A 21,242-nucleotide genomic window follows, 5' to 3' on the forward strand; every position below is an offset into this window, starting at 1 on the left:
TTCTGGGTTTGGTTGGCCCAGTTCTGGCTGTTGAGGCCATCTGGAAAATGAAGCAGTGGATTGAAGATTCTCTCTCTCTCATCTCCTTTTAGTAACTGACTTTCAAATGCAAAAATCAAAAGAACCTCCTCTCCACACTTTCTACAAGCATTTAATTATTATATAATGTTCAGTTAAATGATAAACATGACATAGATGCACTTAGGTACTTAGTTCTATACCTCTGCTGTTAGGTCAATATTTGACTTCACCCAAAACAGACTGAATTTATGGTACCATTAAATATTTTAAAAAAAGATAAAATCAGAAGTGCAGAAAGGAATAAACCAGCATCTACTATATTCTCTATGTATTCCCAAATAAAATCATAAAAACAGAAAGAAAGAATAATGTATCATCTACATAACTCTTCTCAACTTTTGTATTCCTTAACAAAGGCTTTAGTCTAACTCAAAAAATTTCAGTTAGAATAGAGAGGATGGCTCACACCACTTCACAGTATTACCACAATTCTCAGAGAGCACTATTACCATTTTTCAGTATTTGACTCAAATATTAATAAGCCACTGTTTTACAGAAGGAATTCGCAAAATGAATCTTTCTCCATATTTTTTTAAATAAAAAGACACGGCTCCAAAGCACAGTAACAACGCAGTTGTATCACAGCATTAGACAAATTCCCAATTGTGGTTTGCGAATGTCAATGCCCTGCTAAGGCACCCAAGGGGAATGAAGAGTCAACTGCCTCTGACAGTATGGGGGGGGGCGAGGCTCCCAGTCAAAGAAACCATCAGCTGCTTAGAAATGCATGCCACTACAGCTGCGTATAATACCTTTCCTGTTCTCCCTGGAAATGGTTTCCTATGGAAGCAGCTTCTGTATCAACCACACAATAACCAGAATGGTACAGGGTTATACTATATGACACAGTAACCTCATTCAAAAAGCAAAGCAAAAAAAAAAAAACGACTTTTATGCTAGCAAATGCTGTAGCTAAAAGCCTAAAACAAATCACTAAGCTACACTAATTCGTAAGCTTTGAGGTTTGACAAACTCACTGGCAGCTAAGAAGAGGGCAGAGCTTGCCATCATCAACTCCCCTCTGAAGCACAACAAGATTTTTCAAGAAAAGAAATCCACTCATTGAGTTTCAAGTAACCCTGAAGAAAAGCGCAAAATATTCAAGCAGTAGCTAGAGGGACTCCAGCAAAAATCAGGCCAAATATGACATTTAACTACCAATCTCACCAAGGCTGGTGATGTCCAATCAGCACGGGAAAAAATAAAACAGCATACCTGACAACGGCTATTTTTTTTCAGAAGCACATGCCCACTCATTCCCTAGGGGAAATTTCTGATTTCTACAGAATATATAGTAGAGCCATTTATTCCTTTTTATAGGTGACTAATTATGAACAAGCTTAAAATATCCTACCAGTTTAAAAATAAATTATACCAGAGTCCTCCGCACAGGTGTCTCAATGAGAGCAGAAACAAAAGTCACATTTCTTTTCCAAGAAACAACACTGTATAGTACCAAGTGCGGACATGTGCAACCTCCATACATTTCTCATGCAAAAATTTCTGAGATTGTTCACCAAAGGTACATTTCAAAGATACAGCTCGAGGTAAGTCTCATGCCAGGCAAAATGTGAGCCACCTAAACTGCTATGTTTTAATTGCAATAAGTATAAACATGGATATATTCGAGTATAATGTTAATGATACCCACATGGATAATCCACACTTACATTCATATTTGATTTTAAGCTGAGCCACCCGAAACTATATGCCATTTTTAAAAACTTGTGTTTTAGATTATGCACAAATATTGGACTATGGTATAATGTACATTAAAACCTGAATACAACGGATGCCACCTAGTAGGCTTTTCTTAAATAGCAACTATTTTACAAAAAGACTTTTACATCCTGTGCATAATTATTTTTCAGTAATAGAGAGGCAAGATAAAAAATAACCCAAGTGAAGTGGATGATGTATTCTCATATCTGCGAATGAACACAGACATTCCTGACACATGGAAAGCTGACTTCAAAGCAGAAAAGCCCAGAAGGAAGGCTGGCCTTCTGAGGATGCAAAATGTTGCAGGTATTAAGTGCATACATCGTGGCAAGCCAGGTAGAGTACCTGCATTTATAATGTCTTAGGCAGCTCAAATATTTCTATTTTATCAGCTGCATAAAAGGGAAGAAGTAATGGAATTTTCCAAAGATAATGTTGTAAATTTATGAAAAGCACAAACATGACTGTGTCACAGAAGCGATCAAAAATCAAAATGAAGGTTAGGGGAGAGATTGCATAGCTTGCTGCCAACTCTAAATCAGGGTCAAGAGAAACACGAAAGCCATCCAATTCCTGGAGCGTAACCTAAATACACAGCAACTACTACCCCATGAGACCCACGCCACTGTATGAAGAGCCACAGACACATATACACTTCCTCACACACATATATTCTTACATGAATATGATTTTGGGTTATATACTCTGGAAAAATATGGGAAAACATGAGTCTATTTGTAGTGTGTGTGTGTGTGTGTGTGTGTGTGTGTGTGTGTGTCTTCAGCCTTCCTCTGAAACTGGAGATATGGTTAAATATAAAAATTTAAAAGCTCAAAGCATTAATGCATTAGCACATGAGTTTCAATGATGGCAGTACATTTTCAAAGTACACACTTTACAACAGCAACCCAAATGACAGACTGATCATGGAGTTTAACAGGAAAATCACAGCAAGCAGGAAAAAAAAATATGCCTGTTTCAGTCCCAGCTGCTACAGTTGCAGAGCGGTGATGGTGAGGCATAGGACATGATCTGCAGAGCAGCAGCCTCCAAGCGGCAAGGCCAAGCACTCCAGGTGCCGGTCCACTGGGAGGCATTCCTGTCTCCAAAACTCCTATGATGATAAGATAAAAAAAATCTACAATGCTGCAGAATCTGGGCCTAATGAAGGCAAGTGGCTTAGACATGTTCCTTCAAGGAATATACTCAGGACCAAGGAAAAACAAAGCCAACCCAAGAAGAAAGGTCTGAATCAGTGATGTGCAAAGAACTAAGATCTTTTAAAAGTGAATACAGCAACTTTGATACAACAAAAAGAGGGTACAGAGAATACGGAAATCAGCATGAAACAGGACCCACAAGAAAAATGCAACTTGGGAGGGCATGAGTAATCACAGCAGTGGTACAGAACAAACCCTGGAAAGGAGTGAACATGCGGAGAAAGATTGTAAAAAAAATCTATACCATTTCTTAAACACAGCTTCGCTAATTCTGAGATGCTGAGGTGAGAGAATCAACCCCAAACCTATACACAAACAAATCTATCTCAGACTGAAGGTTCCCAGTGTGTATCGGTTGAAAGTGACTTACTTAGCAATGCCAGGACACTGTCCACTCCACCTGATGGGAAATTCTCAACTCATTACTTAGTAATCTGTTCACTGTCCTGAGCAAAAATGACCTTTTAGACGGATCTGTAGAACCAACAAGGAACTAATATTTTGTCATAAAGACTATCCTAATTAATCAGCTGTCCTTATTTACTTAATTTGACCTTCAGAAAACAAAATGAAAATGTTTTCCCCAAATGATTAATTATCTGGAAAGCAGCCAGAAATCTCTGCTATCAAAATAATGCTAAGATGCTAAGTAATAAATTCATTATAACCCCAATGAATGAGTTGATTTGAATTTTAAGTTACCAATGATATGTATTCTTATAAATATATCCTTAGCTATTTCCCCTACCTGGATAGATTATTTTTACATAAATTTCTATTTTACTATAGTCTAGAATCTTCTTACATCTTGAAACAAGTTTTACACATATATTTCAAAACACATATATACTTCACATAACTTTATCCAGAATCATGAAGTTAAGGTTACAGTAATGGTTTTGTAATTGTTACACAGGAGAGGACACAAGGCTGCTGCCAACCAATGCCATTCAAACTAAGAACCAGACAGACATTCCAGCGCTGTGTCTGCTGAGAAGGAGCCAGACCACAGGAGCAATACCAACATCACAAGGTACTATACCACACACTCCTGTCATGCAAACTGTTACCATAGGTACCAATGCACTATCTGAGCTACTTTGTGCTAGACTATACTATACAAGCGGATTATTTTTCCAGAAAAAAAAATCAACTGACTTGCTCTTCATTATTTCAGTCCCTTATTCTATTCCATAAACTCTGTAGCAATTAGCAAGCACCTCAATATAGGGTCCTAGAAAGAGACCAAAATTCCCTTGTTCTCTTGGGTCTGTGCCAGCTCCATGAATGCAACTACACCATATTTAATCTTGCTGTTATTTAATCTGTGTACCAGCCCATTCTCCAAAGAACTTACTAGATGTGGAAACCGAGGGGGAAAGATGAAGAGTTCCGCCTGAGGTCACACAGTAAAATAGCAGCTGAGCAAGAAGTAAACCCAAGTTACCCCACAGTTCTCCTCTCTGTCATGCTGCCTCGCACAGAAATAAAACACAATAATGAAAGCACCTACCTCTGTTTTCAAGAAGGCGGCTCATTCATCTCAGCAGCTGTACATTTATACAGAACAACATGAGGTTTTAAGTCATTCCGGACCCACAGCCTACAGCTTCTAAGCAGCACTTGCCTTTAACACTCCAAAAAGTCTTTGAAAGGACATGGATTTTAACTCCAGATGGAAGCTCCTATGTAGTTTCCAAGCTCCCCAAGTTTGCTTAGATGTGAGGAGGGCTCAGTATCCCATAGCAACTTGATGCACAATTGTCCCATCTTCTGAAGAACAGGTCAGTTGTTTTCTAACCGAACACACTCGACTGTGCCTCTTTGTGTACAAAGTACAGGAACAAGTTCCAAGCTATCATGCAGGAAGATTCATCTCGCCGACTGACAGACTTTTGGAAGGGGATATAGCATAGGTTAAAGGACAGATACATCTTTCTAGCTGGGTAAACGGTGTAGACATTTCCTAGGATTTGCAACACACCCACATCTGGGCTATTTTTCTTTCAGCCCTACTGTGCCTCTGGGCGAAATCCGCGCTGTAGCAATGCCCTTTCTTTCAACATTACTAATGTTTTCCCAACTCATTTTCAAGGCATAAATCATGGTGGAGCAGCCTCTCATGCTTTCTCTAACCACAACAGCAACAGTAATTTCTCTCTCAGTCCTAGTGGCCAGTATTTCTGTATTTATCACAACCTGATTATTAATTTTTCTATTTGGTTTTATGGCATCTATGAACTTACAACTTGTTGGAGATTCCAGCTCCCGCAACATGGCCTCATATATCCCCGAGGGAAGTTATATATTAATGTGCTGAACGAACTTACTGGACTGTAACCTAAATATACTTAGAACAAGTGTAGAATTGTACTGATCATGAATTCTGAAAATTAGCATATGTCTTCTTCAGTATTTGCTCTTTCGTTAGACGCTCATGCTAGCTACCCCCCATTGGTAAGAAGTGCACGCTAGGGGAGGCATGGATCCAAACCACAGTGACTCACAGAAGTTACAGGATGTCTCGACACTGCATTTGTATCCCCCTTTCCTTAAACTCCCAGATCAGAACTGGCCAGCAGGAAGAACCACGAGGTTCACAATGATCATCGCCATTGTTCCAGAATGCTCCAGTCCCCTGACCTTCCCCTTCCAAGACCAGAACAACTTCCACAAAGAGGCCCTTCAATTTGTCAGTAGACATTTTTCTAATTTAACCTGGCAGACACACTTGAACCAAGTCCCATTTCCTTCAGAAAAAAAAATATATATATATATATATGATTTTGCTACTCTGTCATTCCTTAAAGGGCAGAAGTATTTTGCAAGTAGCCTTGACTCTTCCTACTCAGCCTTTTCAGATCTCAGCTGTCTTTTGTCTTGTCCATTCGTACTCAAGACGCTTCACTGGAAACAAATCCCCCCTCCTTCAGACAGACAGGTTTCGCTCTCCATTGAGACCCTTGATCATTTTTATTCCCCCCCTTCTTATTATTGCAAAATAAGACAAGAAATGTGCTGCTTAAAGAAGCACTTACATGTCACACACATAACCCTCTGTCAATCACATAATAGACCTTAGTAGCACTTTGAGCAGGAGAAACAAAAAATCTTGTATCTAATGTTTAAGCAAAGTTGGAGAGCCAGCTAGTAAAAATCACAAAAATATATGTATATATTTTAATACCTAGCACCCCTTCCATAATATATACTCAAATGGTAAACTTACAGTTAAAAAAAAATCCATGTAATAAAAAGTCTGGAGGCTACAAAAAAAAAAAGTCTTTTAAAGAGTACAGCCTTTATGCCCCTAATGTGATGGCAAAGTCATTTCTTCCTAAGTTAGTGGGATAAGTTGTGACATTTTAAGTTCTATCTAATTTACAACTTTATGATCACATATGCCTAAAACTTCACTGAATAGAATCAAAACTAAAAATAGGAATGAGATTTATCCAGCCTGCCTTTAAATAATTTTTTTTACAACTTCATTAAGTGAGACTATTCAAATCATGGCAATTGCCATGAAGTTAAAAGCAATGCCCTACTTGAATCGCATTCAGAATTTTCTGTGTCCTTCTAAAATAGTCAAAAAGGACAGCAAGAAGGCCTTTCCAAGTAAGTTAGTACTGCATTCTTTTAGTCAACCTAAGCTGCCAAAAGGCACTTTCAGGACTGAGCTGTGTATGTGGCTGTCTGCCATTGTGTTTGTCGATCACAGCCTTGAGTTCAGGCTTCCCAGGAGCCTGTCCAAAGCCTGAGATGCAAACCAGAGAACACGACTGATGAATCATCTCTGTACTTGGGAAGCCACCCAGGCCAGCGGCTCTGAACACCACGTTAGCAACACATAACCTGGCCCACAAGGCCCATGCTATTCCTGTACCCGAGCTACCCTGCTTTTAAAACAATATCGAACATACTCTTTCAGAGAATTTTATTTGTATCCTGCTTTGTCAAGTGTGGCACAAGTTAGCTCACAATGACAAACCAAAATGGAAATCAAAACTGTAACAGAAACATAAAGAATCAGAACCAGAGAAAGTATAATTAATCCAGGAAATCATGAAAAAATGTTCCCATTGCCTTTGGTGACATTTAGGTGACTTCAGGTCACCAGGAGACCTAATCTTTAAACGTCTACCACTGGCTGCTAAGTATCTAAACCCTGAGTTCCTCACTGACTTCCTCACTATGAAATTAGAATTTAGGTTTTATTTCTAATATCGATAAAATACAATCTTTTTATCTACATGTATATCTAGAAGCTACACCAGGGCCACACAGCACATGAGCCAGCTTCTCTGTAGAAAACAAACTACTATTTTGCACATAACATCAAGAGTACAAACAACATATTCATCTTGAATGGACACAAATGATTCCAAGACGATTCCCCTTTGCCTTGGTGACAGTGCCAAAGTGGTAGCAAAAGCATGTGTGAGCATATAAATTCAGTGGAGTAGGGGGAAAAGTTAGAGACGATTATACATTACAGAGCTTCAGATAGATTTTTGTTAGTACATCTATTAAAATTATCTCCTCTCCCCTACAGGTTGATAACCTAAACACTAATCAGTCAAAAGCAGTGTTTCATCCCCCAGGGCCTCTCCACACCCAAACCAGACAGAAATCACGACATCAATAAACTTCAGGATAACTTTGCTATGAAACAGCAATATCCCTGGATTGCCTTTAATGGCCAAGTGGGTTTTCATGGAAATCTCAGCCTGTTGAATCATTCTGTTCATCTAGATTCAACCCTATGATGGCTTCAAATATCTTCCCAGAGCCTTCCTTTCTCACCCAGCTCCTTATTCTCCTTATTTTTTATGCCTTGTTGTTGCCTGCAGTGCCATTTTCGAACTGTGTGAGATTCACTAACATCACCTGAACTCAATATATACAGTTTCCTAATTTGTCAAACACATGTTTGATAAACATACCCAGCAGCTTGTGGACACCGCTATAACTCTTTCAGGACACCAAGTTTTGGGGGATTAGGTACCACTGAAGTGATTCAAGCTTGGGGCATGATTTTGCTTTTCCCTTATCATGAGGATCTGTCTATGCTAACACACTCACATTATTTTCATTAAAAGCATTGACAACCAGAGACAAGAAAATGAAAATGGAGTCATTCTTCTTTTCTAAGCAAGTCAACTGAGAAGTTTCTAGGAAGCACAACTCTTGACACTAAGTCACCAGAAGACAAACCATCCAAGTAATTTAATACCAAAAAAACAGCTTTAAAATTAAACAAAAAATCAAAACTAGGAACATGGCTTAGGCCACTAGGCTCTAGCTACCCCAGGAAACACACAAGGCTGGGGAGGCACTCCTGACCCTGGACATATCGTGGACTGTCCTAGGGGAGGGCAACAAAATCATAGCACTTTATTGTCGATTTAATGATATTTTGGGTTTTAGTGGTATTTAATTAAATCAAAAGTTTAATATTCAAACAGTTTTTGGGGACATACTCAATATAAACAATCTCCAAATATTCAGGAAGAAAAATACATTACTTAAGAAGGCATATACATATATACATACATATATATACATATATACATATATATGTCTATGAACATATGTGTGAGCCAATACATACTTATACATTACATATGAGTGTGTATGTGTGTGTGTGTGTATATATCTACACGCAATCTCCACATGGGGATAATCCATTAAATTAGTCATCTTGGAAAAGCTACGTAAGTTTGAATAATGTAATATAATATGTAATGTCTCAGAAAGGTTTTCCAGCAATTTATGTCATTATGATGTCAAATCTGATATGAGATATACAAGGCAACCCCCATTTTAAAAATACAGTGACTGTCTTGTCATGGTGGCCTAGTAGAGGCTCAAGTCCTTGCCTTGAATGCAGCATGATCCCAGCTGGTTCTAGTCCCGGCGGCCCCGCTTCCCATCCAGCTCCCTGCTTGTGGCCTGGGAGAGCAGTCGAGGACGGCCCAAAGCTTTGGGACTCTGTACCCGCGTGGGAGACCTGGAGGAGGCTCCTGGCTCCTGGCTTTGGATCAGCTCAGCTCTAGTCACTGCAGTCATTTGGGGGTGAGTCATTCAATGGAAGATCTACCTCTCTGTCTCTCCACCTCTCTGTATATTTGACTTTGCAAAATAAATAAATAAATCTTACAAAAATTTCAAAGACAACAGAATTAGTGGCTGTGTATGTGAAGCAGTTAACAATCCTCCTGACCTAACCACTCCATAGCAAACTGGCAGCTGGCAGCTAGTTGGCTCAATAAGACACCAAAACCAATGGCAGTTAAGTTCCTAGGACCACAGCAGGAACTTTTACATTGAGGTCTGTGCAGAACTGCTGGACTGAGCAGCATTAGCAGCTCACAGTACCTGGGGAAACACCCTCTGCATTACAACAGGTGCTCCTAACACTGAAAACGAAAATCTCCATTTCCTAAGCAGAGGCAGGAAGGAACTGCCTGGTCATTTCAGGGAGGAGAGATTAAAATGATTTCTTTCTAAATTATGCAAGTAATTTTAGTCTACAGTGAGATTATTTTTGCCTGAGTTATGCAGAAAGTGCATCAGCTACAAGAGAGTAGTACTAACAAATAATATTTCATGTACACAGTGTCAATGATCTCACATCTGGCAAACAGGGATGGGGGGCATTTATGGGGATAGAGATCCTGGCACAGATCCTATCTAAATTAGTGAAATTTCTCTTTAAAATTGACATGCTTTCTAATCAAGTTTTCTTAAATCCTTCGACATGAAATTTCCAGACTTCACTTGTATAACCTCACACTCAATATTGTCTCTACGTTCCTTACACTTGACCAATATTATTCTTTCATGAAGTAAAGATAAAAGGTTTTTTTTTTTTCCCATAAGCTCTTGGGTAAATAAAAATAAAGAAGGTCAGGAATTTTTTTTTTTTTTTTTTGGAAGTGTGAGCCCAAGTTAGATCAAGGAATGACCACCTGCAGTGCAGGATAAAGACCCCTGGGTCCCACTCTGAGTACTTCATTGAGAAATCCTGCAAAGGGTCCAGGAACCTACACTGTTAACAAGTAACAGGTTGAAGCTTCTGCTATTAGGCACCACCCTCTGAGGGCTAGATTCTGTGGCGGGTGAAACAGATTTGAAAAGTATTATGTCAACACCTTTTTTTGTCTATGTAATGGGTGTGACATCTATAACAGAGATGCTTGATGAGCATGCCTCTCACTAAAGCCAAGTCTGTTCCCAGCAAAGTGACAACCACACCAGAATGAAGACAAACAACGCAAAAATCACCATCTTCATCCCACGGGCCTGTGAGGGAGCAGAGCTGCCTTCCCCTGTACTGCCAAGGGCCAAAGGCACAGGGATTATCTGAATGCAATTGCTCTCTGACAGTCTCCTCCACTAAACCTCAAGCCTCTCCCACCGCCCAACAGGAGGCTTGGCAAGAGAAATGAAAGGATCAACCAAAAGTGCCAGGAGAACGGAACCATTCCTTTCTAATCCCTACAGTCCCAGGGCCAAACACAGCCCCTTTCCAAAATGTCGTACTTCTCAGTCCCCCCTACCACACTCCCCTATGAACACTGAGAGAGAGAGAGAGAGAGAGAGAGAGAGAGAGAGAGAGAGAGAGAGAGAAAGAAACAGACTTGGACCTGGAAGAAGAGCAATTCAAGTCTCCCAGCCTCAGGAAGCAACCCCTGAGAAGGCTACCTCTCCAGCCACCCCCCAGCACTGGTCGCCTAACCTCCCAGCAGCTCGAGCCAGGAGAAAGCAAGCTGGGTCAGGACATCAGGCAGAGAATCACTGCTTTTTTAGGTCCCACATCCTGTCATCAAACAGAGCTGGTAGGGGGCTTAGCATCTCACACACAGACCTGAGTGCCACACCTGATGCCCCCATGACACACCGCACTGCCGCTCCCTACACCAAGCAAGTGGGAAGAAGAGGGCAGAGAGAGGGAAAATTGAGATGCTTTAGAGGTGGGAGAAAGTGAAGGTTTCCGGCCCAAGCCAAGCGGGGAACTAGGAGAGCAAAGGGGAGTGGCAGAGCAGGAAGATCAGAGGTCCCGACTGGGGACCACCCCCTCTTGGCTCACAGCAATGTTCAGCTCTACATCAGGCATGCAGGGGAGGCAGGGAGGCTGGGTCTAATCTCCCCAAATACCCACTCACTGGCACTGCACGTCAGTCTTCCCGGAGGCTCCGTAGGGATAACTCAGGAGCTTCCACACACATACTCATGCCTCGCGCCCCAGGTGCAGCCACTGACTGAGCCCTGCCACTGGGGTCTGAAACACCCAGGGCAAAGACAACCGTATGTCTAGGGTACAGTCCCTGGATACCGACTGGAGGGGAAAAGGGGTCAGGGGACAAGTCTTGACCTGTGAACACCTCAAAAGCTGCCTCTTAACCTCCGACCGTTAGGTCCAGAGAACACAAAAGTTTTTGTTTGTTTTTCCTGGTGGGGCTCTTGTCCCGCCCCAGGTGACTTTTCCTCCCAGTACTAACCAGGGCCTCTGCGTGTGTGTGTTATAAAGCAAATGCCAAGGGTGCCAACTGCTGACAGGCAAAGGAACCCAGATTCTCTTAGGAGGACTTGCAAACCCTTGGACTGCACCCTGTCGCCCTTAGTAACCCTGCCTGAGTCCTCCGGAACAGGGCTGAGACCGTGTGCAGTCTGCAGCGAGCTGGTGTCCCTGCGGGCTCGGCCATCCGTTCATTCATGCGTTTGCTCATCCATTCACACAAACATGTCCCTAATTTGCGTCTGGCGCCGAGAAACCCTGCCTGCCAGGTTCCCTTCCCCAAGTCAGTGCTCATGGCAACGGCTGGTGCAGAAAGCGACTCCACTGTCACCCTACTTCCTGAGCTAGAGGGGGGTAAAAAAAAATCAAGCCTTATAGGCATCCAGGGAACCAGTGGAAGAGGTGGAGAGAGGGAAGCGGAGGGGGACGGGGATGGGTGGGAAGATCAGATCAGTGGGGGGTCACTTTCAAATCCCATGGTCCCGGACCCCATGCAGTGCGCCAGCCACCCGACCATTTATTAAATCAAAGACCACTGGAGCCCAAGTCCCCAACACCACCCCCAGCCCCCCGCGGGGATCAATCAAGTGCCAGCCACTCAACCGCGCCAGCGAGCGCGAGGCGGTTGCCTCCCGGCTCCACTCAACTCCAAGCCCGAGTCGAGGCGCCAGGGGAGCGGCTCGCAGCCCAATCCGCAGCGCGCTCCCCACCGTCTCCCGACTGCTGCCCACAGCGCGCGAGGAAGTGTAAATCAAACGCCGCGCCGGGAGGGGCGGCCCCGGGCGGCGCGAGGCGTGTGCGTGGTCCCTCCTGAGCCTCGCTCGCCTGAAGAACCACAAGGTCACGATCGCGTTGCGATGGCACTCACCGTACACTCCTTGGCCGGAGATCCCCTCCAAGAAGACTGTCAGCAGCCACACGAGACCGTACACTAAATCCATCTTCACGTGAACATGAACATATCCAGTCCGGGGGGGTGGGAGGACGCAGCGGGACCTTCCGGAGGCCGGCGGCCAGCCAGTGGGCGCGCTGCCCTAGCGCCCGGGCCGAGTCGAGGTGCCCGGGCACCGCTGGCCCAAGAGGAAGCGCCGTCTGTCCGTCCGTCCGTCCTTCCTCGGTGGCGGCCGCGAGCGGAGCGCAAGAGCCCGCACACCCCACACTCAAGCACACACGCGCGCACACACACCACACACACACTCGCGCAAAAATACCCTGACACACACACACACACTCGCACGCGCGCCGCACTCACTCACACCGGGCGCTGGGGGGCTGGGTGGGAATGGCAGGTGCCGCTGGCGGTGGTGACGGCAGAGAGGAGAGCCGAGAGGCGAAGCGCTCCCCGGCGAGCGGGCTCCAGTCTCCGCAGCAGCAGCAGCGGCGGCGGCGCGCTGGGCTGGCGGCGGCGCGGGCAGGGGGCCGGGGGGCCGCGCGGGGCCAGCCGGCGTGGACGGAGGAGCAGCAGCAGGAAGTGGCCTCTGACCCGGGGGGCCCCCCAAGCAGGGGGGCTCTGACGCCTGGGGTTCGCCTTTTACAAAGTAACTCGCGAAGGTTCCCGGACGAGCGTCAAGCGGCGGCAGTGGCCTGCCCGCCCGCAGTCCGGAGCCCCCAGCCCTGCTGTCTTGCCTTCCCCCATTCCATCAGTTGCCATTGCAACGCCAATCCTGTTACACGAGACAGATTCGCATCGCAGAGCCGGGCGTGCGGGAGGAAGAGGAGGAGTGGGACTGGGGTGGCGGGGGAGGAGGGTGGGAGGAAAAGAGCGGGGGGTGGGGTGAGGGGGGACAAGGGGGGAGATTGCAGGAGGAGGAGAGGGTCCAAGAGAGCGGATTGTGCGTCTGGAGCTCGCCGGGCACCTGCCGCCGCCGCCGCCGCTGCTACAGCAGCCACCGCTCGCCGGAGAGCCTTCAGCGTCCGGTCAGCGGAGAGGGGTCTCTGGTCAGCTGCGCCGATGCTTCCCGGAGCCGAGAGCAGAGTCCAGGCGCCGCCACTTGCGAGACGCGGGCAACGGCGAGCTGGGAGCGACCGGCACACACGTCGACGCGTGCCCACCGGCACTGCGCGTGTCCTCTTTGCTTCCGCGCCACCCCCGCCAGGTGCAGGGGGTGCGGGGGGTGGGGGAAGCTTGAGGCGGGAGTTGAGCACGGGGAGCCGCGGAAGGGCTTCCCCCGCCGGAGCTACCAGGGGGCAGGCATCCAGAGGGGAGCCGCCGCCTGTGGAGGGCACCCGGCTGCGGAGTCGGCCGCTGCCGCAGGGACGCCCGGGCTGGGCGGCGGAGCGCCCGGGGTTCGAAGCCGGCCGGCCGGAATCCCTGGGTTCCTGGGCAAGGGGGATGCGCGGAGGCGGACCCAGGAGCAGGAGGAAAGAGGAGGAGGAGGTGGCGGGCGCGGGGCGCAGGCGGACGGGCTGCGGGGCTGCGGGGCTGCGGGGCTGCCGGGGAGGAAGGCTTGTATGTGGTCACGTTGTGCACTACGTGCTGAGAGCGCGAGCTGCTCTCCGCAGCCGGGCGACGTCAAAGCCGGGTGCGCGGCTCGGGCGCCCGCCTGCCCGCCTGCCTGCGCCGCTCCTCCTTCGCTCTGCCTCCCTGTGGCCCCCAGCAGCTCCTCGGGGTGGACAAGCCCCGCGAGGCCAGCGGCTCCCGGCCTCCAACCTGCTCCGACCGAGGCCTCGCTGGCTCTCCGGATGCTCTGCGGCCGCTGGCGCCCCTTACTTGTTTCTGAGGTGACTGACTGTTGGGGAGCTAATCGCCTTACTCAGACCCAGGCTTGACTGAGTGATGTGCCCTCCCTCCCCGCAGCCCAAGGTCTTCCAGAGATCCTTCCTGCTTGGCTAGAGGGCAGAACAGGCCACGGTGCTTGGAAACAGCAACATATCTTCCTCATTCATTTCCTATCCCCCGCGTCTGTCTGTCTGTCTGTCTGTCTTTCTTTCTTTCTTTCTTTCTTTCTTTCTTTCAATGAGAATATGATCATCAGAGTAGATGAAGGCTTTGGCTGGGAAGGGGGAGCAATTCGAGTTCAAAGATTAGTTTATTTTAGATGCAATGTAATGTTTCAAAGGTAACTGTTTGGGGGGTTGCCATTTGTGGGGCAGAGTAGCTCTAATATTTGAGGAGCTTATGAATTTCAGAGTTACAGAAGGGTCATAGAATCCCAAACGTCTTTAATTTACCTGGGAGTGAGTGTAGAGATTGCTCACCAAAAAATTCATAGAGAAAATCTGGGAGCACAGAAGGGGTGGTGACTTGTCTCTGGAACCTAAATAAACGAGTGTGTGCTGGAGGCAGTGCACCCCGCACAAGCTATCCCTCGCTATTCCAACAGCACACGGGCCGGGAAGGGACTGCCATGGTTAAACGCTTGTATTCTTGCATGTGTTACAGAAGTAAGTGCTGTGGACACACCTGAGCCCAACCTTCCTTTACAAGCACCACAAACAGACTAGGAGGCGTAACACCTTGCAGGTTCATAGGCTAAGCTCCAGCCCCAGCAACGCACAGTCGCCATGAGGGTCCCTTTGCTCACTTCAGTGAGTGAGTGTGTGTGTGTGTGATTCTAACGGGATGTAATCTACTCTTCACTCTCCGGGTTTATGGAATATGAGGAAACAGGAATTATAGAGATTCCGTCCCAAAGGTTGGGTGTGAGTATGAAGGGTCTCAACATTGTGAAATGCGCCTTTCATTGAAAGCCATGCTGGGGGCACAACATTTCTTGAGGGAAATGAGTGCTTGCCGTTGAGCCCCTCTCACTGCCCTCCCCCTGGGGTTTGGGCATGGGGTATGGTCTTGTAAATAGATGGTCCCTGCATGCTGCAGTAGGTTAGCTGCTTTGGGCAGTGACTCACCCCTCGAGGGGAAGGTCAGGATGGCAGGTTGTAGTGCCTCTTCCAGATGTGGGTTCCTCTGCTCCTGGAGTAGTGCTCCATCCTTGTAGTGTCCTGATCCCACCTTAGCTGTTTTATGTAGGAATCTCACTTGGAATATTTTCATCATTCCTTCACCAAGGAAAGCCACTGGACCTGCTGTTGTTTGCATCTCTTAATATTCAACGGGAGGATATGCACCAGGAAATGGGGGCTTTCATTTTCCCTTTAATGCACATGTCTGCATACAGAAGGGCCACCACGCACCGTGCAGCCTCCAGTAACTCTAGAATAAAATACTTAGAGACAGGGAACCTAGTCATTTTACAATTTGCTAAAATTGAAGTTGACACCAAAATTTTAGGAACAGCCAATTGTATCATCTGTGCTTTAACCTAGATATTGGGCACTTAAAGACCTCTAAGACATAATATCTTCATTCAGGAAACATACAATCTAATAGGGCATGTTGGTCAACAAATACACTGCTTCTGTTGACATTATAAGTGCTATAAATAACATCCTAGGGCACAGGGTGGAAAATTCAGTGTGCAGCCATTAATTGGATTATACAACTGTAAGAAAAAAAATTATACTGGATTTAATAGGGATTGTTTGGTTCCCAGGAAAATATGACATAGATTACTTAAAGAAGGAATTGGCCGATGCAGTCAACCTGGATATTATTTTCTTCTTAAAAGTCAACATTGCAAGCTCTGCTGACACAACCGGCCTGGTGCTCAGAGCTACAACATAGCAGTGGCTGCTGGAAGCCTGCAGGTGGTGGGCCTGAGCTGAAGCTAAGGGCAGACGGGAGATGTTGTGGCAAGGACGAGGGGAAGAGCTCTGGAAAGCTGGTTCTGATCCTCCAATGAAAGCACACACAAGACGAGTGCAATTGGTGCACTTTTCAAAAGAACAAGTACAAGGAGATCATAGATCACCTGTGCTCTGATTTTACACACTGCATGTGGGTGTTGCCTGAGGCCCAGAACCCTATGGAATTGCAGTGTTTTACTCCCAAGGTCCAGCGTGAAGTTCTATTCTGTCACTAATAGGAGCAACAGTGGGGATTCATCACCTGGAATGACAGACTGCAAGCTTAGGGGCTCTCCTGCTACAAGGGACAGGTAACATTTCAACTGCCATGATCTAATCCCCAGTGTGAGTGTGATGGGACAATCCAGGAAGCATGGGGGAATGCAAGGTTGTGGAGGGAGTTACAGAATGACCACAGATCCCCCCCCCCCAAGAAGTGGGACAGGCATGAGAAAAGAAACACTAGAGTAACAGCTCAGTCAGAGAAATTCTGAACATCAGTGATAAATCTTTCTTTTCTCTCCTACTAACTGCGAAATGAATTCCAGGTTTTGTTCATTGTTTTCCATATACCTCCTGTTTCATTACCATGCAGTTAAACCACAGCCTTCCTCTACAATATTGCCTGGCCATTATGAGAAACACAAACAGGAAAGTGAAAATCACAGTGGCCCATAGGCTGGCACTTGGGGTTGTACACACTGACCTGCTGCTCCACATCTGCTCTGTTTTTCGTGGTCACAAATTCCCAGCGCCCGCTGCTGCTGGCTGGGACTCTGACTCACTTTGAGTCTTGCCGTACTTAGCTGCGTACCTGGACCCCTGGCCTGGACTTTCGTCCTTGGGTTAAATCCATTTTCAAAACATGCTAAAGCAGGCTCCATTATTTCACAGTTCAGAAACACGCCAGAGACCCCATACTATCATTCCCTTGATCTCTATCCGGAAAACCAGATCTCTTTAAAGCCGCGTCATATTACAATAAAGTCTGATTAAACCCCAAGATTGGAGCCACCCTACAGTACAAAAAAAATCTTTGGTCCTGACCAACATTTCATACCCGAATCCCTGTTCACATAGTTTAATTTCCTTCTACTTAGCCTTCAACACACAAGGCCAGAGGTTTAAGCACCATGATACAGAACTGGCTGTTTCGGGTGGTAATGAAGGCCTGGGGACTCCAGGTGCTGGTTATTCCCAGGAGTAACTGCAGGGGGCAGTTACTCAAAGACAAGGGGACCCGGACACTGTCAGGAGCCAAAAGATGGAGTTGGGGGAAATGGCGTTGGCTCTCAACAGGGCTTTATTGAGAATCATTAATGAGACTGTTGAGTGCTACCATTAGGAACAAAGACACAGTCAAATCCCCATTATAAGGACTAAGCAGACCAAGAAAAATATTCAGTTTGGGGAGCAACAAAATACCGAAATTAGGATTGTTAGACGTGGCAAACTCGGGTTGTGGCAGAAAAGGAGGCAACCAGCAGAAACTGAATATAGAGAGACTGGCTTGAGTGTATGCCAAGATAATTTGTAGCCAGATGATGGGGCTAAAATCTCAGATATATTGTTTGACAACGAGGTAGATCTAACAAACTAGGGAAAATAGAGGCTGACAGTCTGTCTTCAGCTGAAAAAAACAGTAGTGTTTTTCTGAGGGTTTCCACACACAGTGAAAGCGCCACCTCTCCTGTACGCCCCTCCTTTCCAGTGAGGCACGTTAGTCCTTAGTGCTAGACTTCCAGGATCCTGTGAACTGCTCCTAATTTCAGTACAAGTTGTATCCTGAACCCATAATTAAACGCCTATCCTTACATACTATATAGCCTTTATAATTTTAGCAGGCTGCCCTAGATTTATTCTTATCCTGGCACGTCTCCCTTGAACTCTTATTATAATTCTGACACTATTTCAGGAACAGACATAAGACTGATTTGTTCCAGCGTAGCAGATGTTCAGTTTGGGGCAATGGAATGTAGTGGATAAACGTCTGAGCTTTGGCTTCAGATGACCTTGGGCTTGAACCCCTGACATCCTGTGATTCTGACATTCAAGAACAAAATGTTATGTAAGAGTTTTCAATAAAATACTACCTGTAAGATACCAACACCAGCACAGAGGGCTCATGCATCCTATTAATCATTATTTTTACTATTTTGCTTGTTAATATGTGTTCCCTGTTAGAGACCATTACCTTGTGGTATTAGCAACTTGAATGATTTACATCTGGAAATTACCTGACACCTTAGAATCTTTACTTTTATGAATAGAGTATCTTTTTAAATACTTTCTTGCATGCAAAGCTCGTTTGTTCCATGGCTCCCAGGCACGTTGAATTCTGATCTTTCCACAGTTTACCTGTAACTGTTGGTTATCTTAATACTTAAGAAAACCTTGAAATCTCCTTCAAACCTGAAGAACTGAAAGTACTGTCTGCCAGAAGATTGGTTGTCAAGGTACTACACTGTTAGTTGCATCTTTTGGGAACACCACAGATGAACCATTCATACAGAGAAGTTTTTGCTAATCACAATGCCTGGTTTGCCACTTTTAAAAACAGATGATCAAAAAAGGATGCTAACAGGCCCAGCATGATAGCCTAGTGGCTAAAGTCCTCACAGTGAATGCTCAGGATCCCATAAGGGAGCCGGTTCTAATCCCGGCAGCCCTACTTCCCCTCCAGCTCCCTGCTTGTGACCTAGGAATGCAGTCAAGGGTGGCCCCAAGCCTTGGGTTCCTACACCTGCATGGGAGATCTGGAAGAAGTTCCTTGGCACCTGGCCTCAGATTGGCTCAGCTCCAGCCACTGCAGTCACTTGGGGAGTGAATCATCAGATGGAAGATCTTCCTCTGTGTCTTCCCTCCTCTCTGTATATTTGTCTTTCCAAGAAAAAATAAATAAGACTTTTTAAAAAAAAAAGGATGCTTCCAAGTCTACTCACTTGCAGACCAGATTAAAGATCTGCATCAAAGTCAGATCAGAAAAATATGTATATTATTTGGAAATCCACTGTGTTTTGGAAGTGATCTGATTAACCCATAGACAAGATTGAAAGGTCAGAAGCAAGCTGAATGATAGATTCTACATTTGCAGCAGTTTACATAGGCAACAGCTTAACCAGTAACTAAAATGGTAAGTCAAAAAAAGAGCAGATTCAATTTAAGTGCAGAGCATTAAGAATGACATGGATGGGGACAGCACAGTGGTTTTGCAGGCTAATCCTCTTCCTGTGGCACCAGCATCCCAGTTTAGCTCCCTGCTATTAGTCTGGGAAAAGAGCACAGAGAGACCCACATCCTTGGGCCCCTGCACCCAGGAAGGAGAACTGGAAGAAGCTCCTGGCTCCTGGCTTCAGACAAGCCCAGCTCTGGCTATTTTAGTCATTTCGTGAGTGAACCAGTGGATAGCAGTGCTCTCTCGCTCCCTCTCTCTCTACTTCTCTCCCTCCCTCTCTCTCTCTTGCTCTCTTTCTCTCTAACTTCCAAGTAACGTAAATAATTTAAAAAAAAAAAAAAAGAAGAGTGACATAGGCGTGTGGGAGGAGAATGGGACTGGGGGGAGGGGGGAGAGAGATTGATTTCTGAGTCTGCTGCCTCACTCTCTGAGTGGCCACAACAGGCTGGTGCCAGGTCCTGAAGCCAGGACCTGGGAACTCTGAAATGGATGGTAGAGGCTGAAACACTTGAGGCATCTTTGGCTGCTTTCCAAGGTACACTAACAAAGAGCTGGAGTCGAACTGGAGCATTCGGGACTTGAACTGGCACTCCGATACGGAATGACAGCATTGCAGATGGCAGCTCACCCACTGTGTCGTAGCACCAGCCCCCGCTTCCTCTGTTTTTTCCACACTATATGCTTCTCACTACAAGCCTCCAAACTCGCCAGAGGGAGTTTCACCTTTCCTGTAAAGGGAGAAAGTGAACCTTATTTCAATCTTATATTCTCCCTACTCTTTGAAGTTTATTAAAAAGGAAAAGAAACCCAACTATGGTCAAAACTCTGAGCCAGAGCTTAATAATTTAAAGCCTGTGTTCAGGAATTGCCCCCAAAAGCTGTTTCTCTCAAATGTCTAACATTTCTTTTTTTCCTGGCTTCTGCCCTTTCCCTGAAGGGATGCTCAACTTCAATAAAGATAAAGCCCCAGAGTGGCAGGAATGATAGAGAATCAGAAATAAATTTAATATAGGGAAGTATTTCAAAATATTAGTTATAGCTGCACAGCCCAACCATCTACAAATAAGTTAGCAGGTGATAGAACCAAGACCTGCCAATTTGGGGGTGGTCTAGGAATGCAAAATCTTTTTACGGAAGCTTAGGACAAGATCCATAGACATACAGGGATAGAGTGTGGGGAGTTCAGAAAAAAATACGTGGAAAGAATTATCCTAAAAGGTCATTTTTTTCACCTGTAGGATAGGAATCAATTGGTAGGAGGTTGGAGACTGAAGTATTCCACAGGTTCACCAAACTGGAATGTCAAACAAATGCACATCAGTCAAGAAAACACACAAGGCCCAGTCACCAGTGATGAGCTTACAAGCTAGACTGTAATAAGACACACAAGGAAAGAACAGATGTAGCAGAGGTAACTTTCCAAGGATGTGGTACGGCATCTGTCCCCCAACATCAGTTTTCCTTCTTGGAATGTGGTGAATGTGACAAAGGAGGCGGAGGTCCATGTTACGCGTCCCCAAGTAAATGTGTCACAAGGATTGCCAGCCACTCCCAAGGCTAACAGGAAGAAACGAAGTAGATTGTCCCTGGAACCTGCAGACAGAGCCTGGTCTTGTTGATAATCAGGTCTGCAGATCTCTAGCCTGCAGCACTGGACCAGGACAAACCTTCTGTTGCCTTCAGGTCCCTAGTTTGAGTGTTTGTTACAGGATTCCCAGGAAGCAATTATAGGAACTCACACTTGTCCCTTTGATGGGCAATTTGGGAAATCCCGAGCCTCACTCTCACTCACAGCCTTGCCTTCAGGACATTTTCTTTTAAACCATCACAGATTCAC

At 45.7% G+C, this 21,242-nt stretch overlaps 1 protein-coding gene across 1 annotated transcript in view; it reads right to left on the bottom strand.

Moving 5' to 3' along the window:
* MDGA2 (MAM domain containing glycosylphosphatidylinositol anchor 2) overlaps positions 1 to 12,503 on the bottom strand; it is a 687,915-nt gene extending 675,412 nt beyond the window's left edge. The window contains exon 1 of the mRNA XM_058666386.1: positions 12,416 to 12,503. Within this exon, the coding sequence (XP_058522369.1) occupies positions 12,416 to 12,488 (73 nt within the window). The 5' untranslated portion in view covers positions 12,489 to 12,503. The remainder of the gene's footprint in view (positions 1 to 12,415) is intronic.
* Positions 12,504 to 21,242: the final 8,739 nt, after the last annotated feature.

The sequence above is a fragment of the Ochotona princeps genome, chromosome 6 (assembly GCF_030435755.1).
Source record: "Ochotona princeps isolate mOchPri1 chromosome 6, mOchPri1.hap1, whole genome shotgun sequence".
Lineage (NCBI taxonomy): Eukaryota > Metazoa > Chordata > Mammalia > Lagomorpha > Ochotonidae > Ochotona > Ochotona princeps.